This window comes from Platalea leucorodia, assembly GCF_965183815.1.
Source record: "Platalea leucorodia genome assembly, chromosome: 8".
NCBI lineage: Eukaryota > Metazoa > Chordata > Aves > Pelecaniformes > Threskiornithidae > Platalea > Platalea leucorodia.
The window spans coordinates 41,780,117-41,793,074 of NC_138830.1; the positions used below are offsets into that span (position 1 = coordinate 41,780,117).

A 12,958-nucleotide genomic window follows, 5' to 3' on the forward strand; every position below is an offset into this window, starting at 1 on the left:
ACTTGATCTTGACAGGTGACTTAGTGCTGCTGTAGAGTTTTCCAGCTGCAATAATGTCTCAGAATGATGTATTCAGTGGGGTATCAGCTGTGAGCCATGCGTAAACCAGGGGGCCTAACAGGAGCTGGGAAGAACCATTTTTACTGTTCAGCTTATGTCCTGCCTCCTGCCAGCCCCCAAACGCATACGTGTATGGATGGCCTTGTGAGCCGGTAGGCATGTGCAAACACCCACACGCGCATGCCTGGAGAGGCTTCATTTTTGTGGCTGCTCTATTTTCCTTTGGAAGTCACCATTAAGATTTTTTTTTTTTTTTTTTTTTTAACTATAACTTCTAGAGTTGAAAAATCACACCCGAGTTGTTACCTGCCAGCCCACCCTCCTGCTGGAAAGGTGGGTGAAGTTTCCCTAGGCTACTTGGGTAGAAGCATTCCCGTAGCATCACACGTTTCAAAACCCTCGCTCCCTTCTGGCCTTTATGGTTTCATTCTGCCGCCTGGAACAGCCCAGTGGAGCATCGGGGTGAAAGCTGTTTCTGCTAAGGCACAGGGCATTCTCAATGCCAGGATTTACTTATTCTTCAATTTCTCTGAAAGTCTGGTCAGCCAGGGGAATTTTCTTTGTCTGTGGGCACACACAGAGGTGCCTAATAAAGTTATTTGATAAAGCATGGGTCCAACATGCAAAACACACGTGTGAGAGAAGAGACATAAGCATTGAACGTCTCAGACGCTTTCTGACATCTGCAAAGCACAATTCCAATAAGCTGCACGCGCACAGGGCAGAGGGAGTAGAAGCAAGAAGATAGGACATGACAGTTGCTAGTAATAGGAGACAGAATGCCAGACTTTTTTGAAAAGCCTGTTTGTGTGGTCTGAAATACATTTTAATAGGTGAGAAACCTGTACTGGTTGCAGAGGATACCGACGGGCTTTCGTGGGTCTTCTGAACACGCACCAGTGGTGGCTATGCAGCGTTTGCACATGCAGGAACGTGGTGGTCTGGTGCTCACCAGCCCTTGGGTGTGCAGGGCTTACACGTGTGTGCACATGGCTTCTGCAGGATCTGCTCTCTGAAAGGCTGGGGGAGGATTCGGTGCAGACGGGCCCTCGTGTCTGTAGGCATTACAGATGTTTGCGAGGTCCTGTATAAAATGTTATTAACTGCTTGGTCTGGGGACTAGTCAGCATATTGATTGCCAGTAATGCATGCAAAGGGAATAAATGGTACATTCCCAGGGTATTAAGACTTGCAAAGATCAAGATTTGCATATGAAAAATGTATTTTTTTTTAACTGATAGCCCTATGGCACAGCTAGTTTCTCAGCTCCTACCTGACCCAGCTCTGAATGGCTGCAGGATTTGAGTATAATCCGTCTGTTTCTTTGTGTAAACTCTGCTCACAAACCCAGTATATTCATTGCATTAGGAGTGTTCAGAACATATTATTAACCTATGTTTGAGGAGGGAGGGCTCACAATGAAAGCTTCATTATCAGATTTAGAGCCACATACCATTCCTTTATTGACCTGCCTGGTGTAATCAATGCAGCAGCCACACAAGTTTGAAATCATGTTCCCTGACTGTAGACTGCGTGTCATGCATCTAGTGCTGATTGTGCATTATCTTTTAAATGACACTGCCTAAATAAGTATGGATTTGCCTACCACGAATAGCCCTTCTTTCGATTTGAAGATGGTAAACCTTTCGCTTTTTTTATTGATATTCAGGATGACCTAAAAATAGAACCGTAATGAAGTGCACAAGAAACGGCCATTGTTAAAATGCCGAGGAGTGTGTCTGAGCACAGAGCGGCCTGTGTATTCCTTCACATTTTCATGCTTTCCCAGTTAGGTTTAGGACAAGCTTCTTGTCAGTGCTGCCATTGTGTTTGTAGGGCTCCATCCATCCTCTTCCATAAAGTCATTATTTGACTTGAGAACAGCATCCAGCACTGCAAAGGTCATTCCTTAAAGCCAGGAAAATTTCCATGTATAGCAAAGTAAAAAACCATTGGATTTTATGTTTGGTAATGTTAAATTGTGTAAAAGCAAAGTAGTTTCAACTGTCAATTCACTTGATGTCATTTGACTATAATGCTTTATCCCCTGATAAGCTTTCCAGGTCTCGGCACAGTACTTCTGGCTTTTAATTCTGAAATATTTAGCGTCACAGAATGGGGTGCGTTCAGAGGACTCGTGTTATGCTAAACAAGGACTGGTTATTTTGCGATTTCGTCAGTCGATTGTATGTAATTTCACAAGGGCTCCTTCCGGCTGCGCGGCAGCTACGATGCTTCTGCTGCCTCTGTAACCTTCTGGCACGTTAAAGCCTGAGCGTTATTGTGCGGAGTTTCCTCGCAGCCCGCCTGCCACGATATCGCAGATAACTTTTGCCATGATTTAGGAACTCAGCAGCACTTCTGACACCTGGTGGTCACTTTTTGGGAGTGCACAGTCCAGAAATGCTTCTGCCTGAAAATGGGGTCACCGCTGCCTGCCCGCCTGGCCCCGCGCATCGCGGGCCGCCCATTAGCTCTTTCCACAGACGGTTTTCATCAGGGAGATGTCATCTCTGGATAGAGCAGAGGATCATTCTTTTTCCTGATCAAGATGTAACTGTGGATAGTACAGAAGGACCAGATGATTTATGAAAAGTTAAAATATCTTACTTTATTTTAAATCTTCGTCATTGTAAATAAATAATTAGATTCAAAATTCATTTCGTGTTTAAAAACTTATTCTTCAAGCAGGCGGACTTGCCCGGCTCTGTCATTAGGCAGATGGAGACTAGTAAAATTGCCTAGGCTTGAAATAATGCAAATGAATTTTTATATTTGGGGATGCTGGGGACCCAGCTCGAGAAAAGCTCACCATGAAGCACATCTCTGGTTGCTCAAATAGTTGAATAATAGTACAAATAAAGCTGAGCTTATATGTAGGACCGGGTTTCAGTCAGCACACAAAATGTAGGTGAATTGGTACTGCTCTAAAAATACGCTTCCAAGGTTGGCTTCACGATTTATTGGCTCCTGCACAAAATGGCAAGACAGGTCAGCATCCTCTGATGCGAGATACTGTGATGACATGAGGCTGTTACAAATCTACCAAAAGGAAAAGAGGGAACAAAAAAGACTTTGCTGAAAGAAATGTGTAGAGCAAAGTCTATTCTTTAAAGAGATTTAACTTCTGGGTTACACGTCCAGCCTTTTTTCTGCTGGGTATATTACCCTGGTGCCTGAACTGGCAGTTCAGCTGTTATTGCCGAAGTATTTCTTGGACTGAGAAGTGTGTGTCACAATCTGGTGTCTCTTGCTGCCAGTACTTGCACCCGGTACTAGTGAGAATAAAAGAGTAAAATACGGCAAGGGTTCCCTCTGCGATTCAGATTTTTTTTTTTTTAATTGTTACAGTTAAGGGAATCCCTAAAGGCAGTTTTTGCCCGTGAAGTGTTACCACTTTCTTTATGTGTACTGAAAGGGGAAAAAAAAAAAAAGAAACCCTCATGGCTGTACTTGGCTTGTAGCATTTTTTTTTTCTAAGTTCATGCCAGCATTAACAGATCTGTCAGAACAAAGCAAATGTGTCATATTGGCAGCTGTTACTTATGAGTACTTTTTCTTTATTGCATTTTGTTTTGTAATAATTGAGAAGCTTTTATGTCGAGCTCTGCATAAATGGTACTGAGTAGGAGGGTATGGGCATGCTTTCTATTATTCTGCCCCTCATGCATGTCTCCTTTTTTCGTCTTTCCAGAACCACACATTGAGCCAGCACGCACAGTGAGCCACTGGCACTACAGGACACCTCTCTGCAGAAGACTTGACGGTGGCACAGTGGGGAGGACCATTTGAACATTACATCCAATCAAAGTGTCATTTGCAACCCAGATGTAAAACTCTAATGATTTGGCCATGAGGCGCTGCTATTATAAGCAGCTGGAAATGAATATTAATGGAAGAGATTAAAAGTATTCCATGCTCAGTATTTTTTATTGTCCTGCTTCAGCTAGTGTACTTTAGAGCTTCTGCTTCTGACTGAATTTATAGTGTTAGATAAATCTGCTTTGATGCTGTTGCCCTTTGTTGCTTCTTGTATTATATTGATAGTTAAAGATTAGGTGTGATTTTTTTCTTTTTTGTTAACTGCTTTTTAATTGCAATTTTAGGTAACTGTGCATTGTGATGTGATTGCTTGGCTATTGTCTGAATATTTCTTTTTAATTTTTTAATTAAAGACTAATGCTTTGATTGGATTTGCCAGTTCACCGGACAGTGATTAAAACTATGTAATGAATATAATCGGTTTCAGTGCAACTGGATGGTCTGCTTTATAAATGTGACTTAATCTGATTGCAATAACTAGTACAGTTCAATAAAGGGAATACATGAGCTTAGCGTCAGCGGTCGTCTGTCTGTCAGTACGCGCTACGTCACCGCTACCGGCTGATGTGCGTAAATCACACGGTGCTGGCTCACCTGACGGCAGAGGGTGTTCCGCGAGCCAGCAGGAAGGAAGGCTGGGAGAAAGCGAAAGAGCCATGCTCCTGCGTCTGGTCTCGTGCTCGCTCCTGGATGCACCTCCCAGGCTCCCATGGTAGGTTGAGGCGAGGTAAGAGCATCTGCTATGGATCTGGGCACAAAAAGGCGTTGCTAGCTCTGTGATACTCTTACTCAAATCAACAAGAATGCAGGGGACCTGGTCTATGGCTGCCTTGACCTTATCTTTGTGCTTCTTCGTTTCAATACATAAAAAACAGCTTTCTGGATTGTATACAAATGTGCAAATATTGGATCAGGCCTCGGGGACCCTGGTAGGAGACTGTATATTTCAAGCACGTGGACTTCTAGGCCCACAGGTATTGTAGCTCTATGTAACTGCCATACTTCTGACACTTGAAACTGCCATCACGCAGCCTAACAGAGCTAATTAGCAGGCTTTTTTTTTTTCTTTTTAAAGATATCATATGGTAATGAGGTAAGTTATATCTCCAGTCAGAGAAACAGTCGTTTTAAGGACCGTGGATGCCTTTGGAAAGTTAGTGAGATGCAGTTCTCATGGTATCTCCTGCTTGAATGAATCATAATCATCACGAAAGATGCTTAGCAGTTGTGACAGCTGAAATGATGTGGTTACCCATTCCCACGATGTACAAGGCTTTGCAAGACTGTGGCATAGGAACGCACACAGTTAGAGCCTTTCAAACTCGCTGCACTGAACTAGAGCACAACTGGTTGTCGTTGGACTGTGTCTGGGCTTGGAGCATGTAAGCGATACTTTGTAGGAAAAATGTTTTCAAGGACGCGTAGTCAATGCCCAAATTAGTTTATATAGGTGTTAATAAACAAGTGCAAGGGCACAGCTTGTTGACGCTGCAGACGTTTTCAACGTTTAGATTCCTGCTGATGTTGATAGTCATGTTGCACACACATAACTCCTTCAAGACAGTGGGACGTACCACATGTAAGGGAAGGCTGCTGGGCATAACCGAGGTAGGGTCATCCCTACAGCAGGAAACACCAGAGCACGTGCAAGTTCTAGCTTGAGAAAAGTTTCAACTTTCTCAAAAAAATGAAGTCATGTCCCATTTGGGGCAAATGATAGATACGTTTTTTATTCTGCCAGTTATTCTGCTGAAATAGCATTGCATGGACAGTCAGAAAGAGTTTAGGCTCAAAATTTTGATTTGTGATAAATTTATGGACCCTAATATAACAAAACTAGGAATGACTTTTCGTAAGTCCAAAGAGGACTGTTCTGTTTTCATCTAGATAATTCTTAGCTCACTGTTTATGCAACTAAATCATTGTACTAAAATGATCCATTTCTAGAAAAAGTTTTGGCTTTCTACCTGATTATTTCTCTATAAGCCACGGCACAGATGTTTATGGGCTGAAAAATTAGCTAATGAAATCACCAATCCATTATTCTCATTCATAATGTACGCATACTCATAACTCACAGGCAATGTTTTAAGACGGGAAATGGAAAAGTGTCTTGCAGTACGGGCTCATAGACATGCCCTTGCAAGAAAAGCTAGCTGGGAACGTACATCAGCTGCTCTGGTGGCAGTTCCTGTGCCATCTTCTCCGTGCTAAATGCAAGGCAGCAGGTTCTCGCAACGGAGATACTGAAAAGGGAGGCGCTCTGCCCGACACTGGGTTGGGAATGATGCTTGATCACTTTTGGGCAGGCCTTTGGAAATGAAAAGGAAGATGCAGGCTTCTGTCTTCAGGAAAAGGTTCTGTGTTGGGAATCCCAAGAGTGAACTGATGTTTCCACGCAACTCAGAGCTGTTTTAGTAGTGCTGTACTGAAGCACATGCCTTTGTCTCAGCATCTCCCTGCTGACTAGTTAAAACTAGGTGTATATTCACTGTGCTGAGATGGGGAACTCCCCGTGTGGGGATCCTGTTCTGAGCTGCGTAATCTTCCCCACCTGTACTGGAAACGTGGGCATGGGGCCAGGGTGCTGGGGTCCACGCTCAGCCTGGCAGTGCCAAGCAGGCTGGTGCCTGAGCTGCGTCTTGCATCTGCCTTGAACCCTGACGAGACCATGGGCAGGGGTGGAGGAAAAGAATAGTTTGGTTTTCCACCCTACTGTTAAAAGGTAGGGGACCCCAAAGAGTGAGAGTGAGGGCTGCGGTCCTGCTCCATCTTCTTCGTCCCTGCTGGTATATGAGCTTCACTCATGAGCAGCACAATTCGGGCCGGAGAGAGGGGCTGGACCGTGCCCCCAGGGCTGGGAAAAAATTGAGCTGCGGTCCTCTTCTGCAGGTGCTCCAGTATCTTACAGTACTTGGGGAGTATTTGAACACTAATGGACAAATGCTACTTTTAAAAAATTAAAATTAAAAAAAAATAATTCTTTTTTAAGACAATATGTACAAAAGTGCAGGGGCATTTGCCATGAATTTGCTGGGTTGCTTTGTGGTATTTTTGGTATAACGAGGCTCATATGAACAGTCGTTATAATCACAGCATGCACCACGGCAAGGGTTGGTGCTGTCTTGATATCTGCTTTCTTAGGGGCCAAACAAATCCAGTTTAGGTGTGGGAATGAAAGCTACTGCAAGGAAGCAGAGGGAGAGCCGTCCGCTCTTCTGCTCCTGCAGGGGAGCTGCATCTGCAACCTGCAGCTCCCAGAGTCGGTCCTTAGCCTATGCCAGGGTGCAGCGCTGCTGTCTGACCCTTTTTTCCAAGGCCTGAGCCTCCGCAGGCAGGGCTGCGCCAGCCAGAGCGGCGGGCGGCAGAGCTCTGCAGCGCAACGTGGGGCCTTTGTCTGCCGGTTCCCGTGCGACTGTTTTTTCTGTGCCGCTTGTCCCACTTGGGAGCGGGGGCAGAGCAGCCCTGCTCTGGTACAAAACACAGCTTTGCTGGCATAGCTGCAATCACACCAGGGAGTGCTTCACCAGCGTAGTATATAGCTCCTGTATCCGTTAAAAGCTCCTGGGGAAAACAGAGCCTAACTGCAGGTGGAGAAAGATAATATCACAGCTTCTGGTACATGTTTGTGGTTTCACCCCCTTTTTCTTAGTGGCCAAGAAGTGCTACAGAAGGCATTTGGAAAACAGTCAGAAATGTTGGCTCCAAAGGCACCTATATTTCAACAGCTACAACACGTCCAAAATGGGATGGAGAGCCTTTCAGTAATCCCCGTAACGTTTCCCTGCCTGTCTGTGTAACTCACAGCTCCTGTGCGGTGGTGTTGCAGACACAGGCTGGCACAGGCTGCTCAAGGCGTGGGCGACACGGATGACTCACAGGTAAGTGCAAACCAGAATTGCCGAAATTCTTGCTGAGGATGGGCTTTAGGGAAAAAGTCACTTTATGATCTGAGTGGCATTAGGGCCAGTACAGTGTTGGAAACCATGAAAAAAGTTTTAAATGTGTAAAGAAATGTTGTCTAGACAATTTAATATCTTCAAGTTTAGGCAAATACTGAAATATAAATTCATATTAACAATGGGCTTGTATTTGTAGCAGTCCAGTCTATTAGCCCTTATGCATCGAATGATCTTTGCATTTAGCTTCACTACATACCCACACATCCAAAAAGCATTGTAATATTTAGTCAAGAAGTAGCAACCAGTACCTGTGGGTGATATAATGCCCATGTAGTCAGCTGTACACATTGTTTTATTCGATGCTTCTATAGATGCTCGTCTGATCTATCACCTTCAGCAAGGGGTCGCTGCCTTCGGTCAGGTGCCTTAGAGTTTTGGAAAAAGCAAGTGCTTAGCCCATTGCCTCCAAAAGAAAGGAAGAGAAAATAAGTTTGGGGACCGTTTGAGGGAGTGAGTGGTCACTTTGCACTGTAGCATCTTTGAGTGGGCTGGGGAAGGCCACCCCACTAAGCAGCAGCTCAGAGGGAATATAACTGCCCTCCAGGCGAGTTAATGGAAAATCCACCCTCTGGCGGCCATTTCCATTGCAGGGAATCTGCACATCCCGTGTCCCAAGTGCACGTCTCGCTTTCCCCTACCAATGTCTAAGAGCAGATTTGTGTTTGTCTGGCTTTTAACATGTGGGCTTTTCCCCTGTTCTGCGTAAGTGGTCTCCTCATTTTGGCCGACACCCTGAAGCAGTGAGGTTTCTGCAGTCCCCTCTCCACCACCTCAGAACAGCTGACCAGCTTCAGCTACGTTTGACAGAGGTGCAGAGGTCTGGGGATGCTGTGTCCCTGCAGTACACTGGCAGTAGTTAGCCAGGATAAGAACAACATCCCGCAAGTGCTGTCGTGGAGGGAAGCGTGTGAGCTCAACGCACGTACCACCACAGAAACCCAGGTGGAGGGAGCTGCAGAGGCCACCGGGCTTTGGAGCTGATGATGGGAGCGTGACTCGTTCTTCATCGCTTTGTCTTTTTTCTTTTCTCCCCATTTTTGCCTTTTGTGAAATTGTTTGTTCTTAGTTTTACCTCTCTGTGAAATGCTGTCATCCTCACAACCTTAAGATCCCTCTCCAGCAAATGGCAGCCAGGGCTTGCCTTTTGATCTATTTATCTGTGAATTATTGTTGCTTTCCTGAGGCTTAGCAGATTAAGTGACAGAGGGAGACTGCCCATCTACAGGAGGTGTCCAAAGGAGAAACATCAAGCACCCCAAGAGAAAGACAAGCTATACTGCATCACTTACAAGATGGCTAAAAAAGTACAGTCTTCACTGCCCCAATAATGAGCTGCAATTTAACCAAGTGAGATTGTCCTTTTTTGAGGAAAAAAGCGAAGCATTTCCCCGATGTCCTAGGGGTGCCAGGGAGGAGGGGGGCCAGGGCCAGCCTTACGCCGGTGCAGCACCTCGCACCGGGGCCTGGCCCCTCATTTGGGCTGGGGGCGCCGGCGGAGAACAGCCCTGCACCTCCCGTCAGCTCTGCCTGTCCTGCTGGCTGCTTCTCCCCGAGCCGGCGGCGCGCTGCCCCGCTGCTCTCTGCGGCTGTCCCCTTCCTTCTGCCATCCCCGGCCATCTGTGTCCCCGCGGCAGGCGGCCGCTCTGCCACGCAGCGCCGCTGACCCGGCCCGTGCCCCCCGCAGCCCCGCAGCCTCCTGCCAGCGGGGAGGACGGAGGGGGGACGCGGGGCCTCCAGGCCTGCGAGCGGGGCTACGTGCCCGGGGACGCTGCCGCAACGGTCGCAGCCAGCACTGGGGCCTGGCTGCGCCTCGCCTGGTGCCTCGGTGGAGGAGAGAGAGGGCCCAGGCCTTGTGCCGGGCTGTGCTGCCTCAGCGGGCTGGGGAGGGCAGGGGGGAACGCTCGGCTGTGGCCACGAGCAGAAATGGCTGAGCTCTGCTGAGACACTCTCCTTCCCGCACTGCGCAGGGAGGTGGGTGCCCGCCATCCCCAGGCTGAGCGTGGCAGGGGCTCCTCGGCCGCCCTGCGGGCAGCCAGGCCAGCCCCATCCCTCCTGTGGTGCCGTCTGCCTCAGCCTCCTCTCACAGCCGGGAGGCTGATGTGCTGCTGAGTCTCTTTGGGGCTTTTTTTTGTTTAAACCAAAACTTTTTTTTGTCTTCTGAAGCAGGTTAGTTTTCTGCTGGATGAGAGAGCTGAGCTGACCCGCCGGGTAGGCCGGCAGCCGGGGCAGAGGCAGGAGCCGCGGCGGGGAACCGGGCAGGGTCTCGGCCATCGCTCAGCCCCCACGGCAGCCTTGCTTGTTGGGGTTTTTGCCACCCCATTTCTGGCTGCCCTGTGAGAAACGTCATGCTTCAACCCTGGTTCTGAGGGCTGTAAGAACATCAAAGTCCCCAGGTAAAGAAATGTCATTAAAGTATTTTCACTATCTTACCCATACCTGGTTTTTACTACTTGGTCTGTATTTATAGCACAGTGGTGTCAACCTGCTCCAGCAGGTTGGAGAGGCAATGCAGAGCATTTACTGAGTTGTGGAAGAACGTAAGGACTAGGTTTTCTAGATTTTGCTTCACCTGACGTTCCCAAATGCGTGTTGGCATTTAAAGCCCTGTACGGCACAGACGGTATCCTCGGGAAGCAGGGACTAGAGAGCTAGTGCATTGCGGGACTCTGTGTGTGAGAAATCCTGCTAAAAGAGGCATAGCCTTTTGACAAAATCTTTAGCCCCAAAATCTTTTAGTACCAACTAAAATCTTGCTTTGAACTTAAAAAAATATTATCTGTGTCTTCAGTTTTACATGACTGGAAGAGGTACCTGGCCCCCAGCATAATCCTTCCCTCACAATAAACAAGCGAGCAAACGAGCCCTCCAAGCTGCGCGTGCCGAAGCCGTGTCCCTGAGGTTCTGGGCTCTTCTTTACCCGGCCTTTAATTTAAAGGGGAGAGAGAGGGAAAGAACATCTTTTTTCCTCGTTGAAAACAATGCAATAAATAAGTGCATCATCTTCTTCTTCCAGTTGCAATTTATAGGCACTCTTCCTCAAGAAATTGGCTTCTATGCATGAAAGCTATAAAATATATGTGCCATTTGCAAAAGATACAGCTTCTACTGTACGTTTTCTGGTTTATTCACAAAGTATCTCAGTGCAAGCCTGCCATAAAGGGAGGTTTAAGGAACTGTGCAAATGAGCTCAGCTAATGCTTTTATAACGGTGCTAAAGAAATGGTCAAGAGCTTCCATTAGCCTCATGTAGCAGAAACAATTTGGGTTGCTAATGGGGAACAACAGAGTTTCACCCAAAGTAGGACCCAGAAACATTTTTCTTCATGAGGGCTCTTGTGGCTTAAGACTTGATCAAGTATTGCATAATTCCTAATAAATATGCAATAGATTATATTACAGTGCATATCCTCAATGCTAAAACACTCAAACCTGGAAGATGAGGCCTCAACTGAAAGCAGAATGAGGTCTGGTATACAGACAGTGGAAAAAGAAGTGGATAAACTGAAAGGAGAAGGTGGGCAACACCCAACTGTGGCAGGGCCAGTGGACACAGTGCATGAGCTTAATTAGTTTGCCTCTCTCTCCCTGACCGGCCTGATAATTTCTGTGATGATGCCAAGAGCAATTGTGTTTAAATAAAATCCCGCCCTTCACTCTGGTTTCAGCATTGAAGCTGAGGGTGCGTGTGGGTGCAAGCACAGGGCCAGTGCAAAGCGGTGCCAGGGAGGGTCTCTGCTGAGCAAAGCCATGTATGTGATTTCCTGGCTGTTGTAGGTTTGTACCGGCTGTTCCTACTACTAGATAAATCTGGAGTTTTGGTGATAGCCCTCTGCCAGGTATACTTCTCATCTGCTCCCTGGCTAGTTGGATTATTTTTTTCAAGTTCCAGATGTCTCTTTTTGCTTTTTCTACATTTCCCTCTCTTGACCCTTCCCCACAGCCCCAGCAGTGGCACCTGCATGGGCCACTGGATTTACAGTTTGCCAGTGCTCGTACGGCGACTGTGCGGTAAGAGTAAGTCTGACACAGAAGAATCTGCTGGGTTTGGTGTGGCTTCAGAAGGGTTGTCTGACAGTGGGCAGACGCACAAGAGGAATGGGAAGTTCTGCACTTGTAAATTTTTTTAAGGCTGCAAATTGATTATTTGATGAAAGGACATAAGAAAAGAGGAAGCTGAGATACCTGGCACCCACTTGGGAGGGGAGGCAACCTTTGCTGGTAGATAAGATGTGTTTGTACTAGCAAACAGGAATGCTAACTCCCCTTCTCTTACTGAAGGGTTAACACCCTAATAGACCATAAAATGCAAATTAAGCATCCCTGCCCTCCATTCTTCATTTCGCAGAGTAATTCCAGTTATTGATACATTACATCAAAGAATACACCAACCTTCTTTGCTTTCTGGGAACTGGCAGAAAAGTGCATCTTCTTTCATGTTGCACTGCAAATATGTACGCAACCATTTCCCTTGACTTCAAGGAGTTAAGTGTTCACATATGTAAGACACACTAGGATCAGAGCCTTAGGTAATCTAATGATACTGGATAACTTGACTGTGCATCATTAGCTCAATGATGCACCAAGCTCAGGGAGGGGGGAAAAAAAAAACCCCAAACAAAAAAAAACAAGCCAACCCCCAAACCCTGAAATTTATTTGTGTGTGAGAGAGAATTCTGGAGGGAGGGGAGAGGGAAACACAGTCAATATGTCTACAGTTCATTTAAGATGCTGAAAAATGTGTTTTGTTTTTGGTTTTGTCAAAAATGTTATTGAAAATAGAAACACAAAATGAGAGAAGAACCAGTGAGGAATCCAGAATACCCCCATGGTATGTGAAACCCCACTGGAACAAATGGAGAAGAAGTAGGTGCTGGAAAATATACATTCAAAGCAATACAGACACATGTAAGCACCAGAACTGCAAACTGGGCCTGAAAAACCAACGCCTTTACAGAGCTGTGTGTTGTTCCTTTTCTGAGACCTATCGGTGCATCCTATTCAGCCAGAGCTCCCCAGCTCAGCTGTATGTTACTTTGCCCATAAGGGTGTTGAACAAATATTTTGTATCCAAGAGAGACTCATTAATGTCTTTCAAACCGGATGCAAGTTTCTCA

General features: G+C 46.4%; 1 protein-coding gene across 1 annotated transcript in view; it reads left to right on the forward strand.

Moving 5' to 3' along the window:
• The window catches only part of ZNF423 (zinc finger protein 423), a 235,536-nt gene extending 231,142 nt beyond the window's left edge, over nucleotides 1–4,394 (forward strand). Inside the window, exon 8 of the mRNA XM_082318973.1 lies at nucleotides 3,755–4,394. Coding sequence (XP_082175099.1) covers nucleotides 3,755–3,784 — 30 coding nt within the window. The 3' untranslated portion in view covers nucleotides 3,785–4,394. The remainder of the gene's footprint in view (nucleotides 1–3,754) is intronic.
• Nucleotides 4,395–12,958: the final 8,564 nt, after the last annotated feature.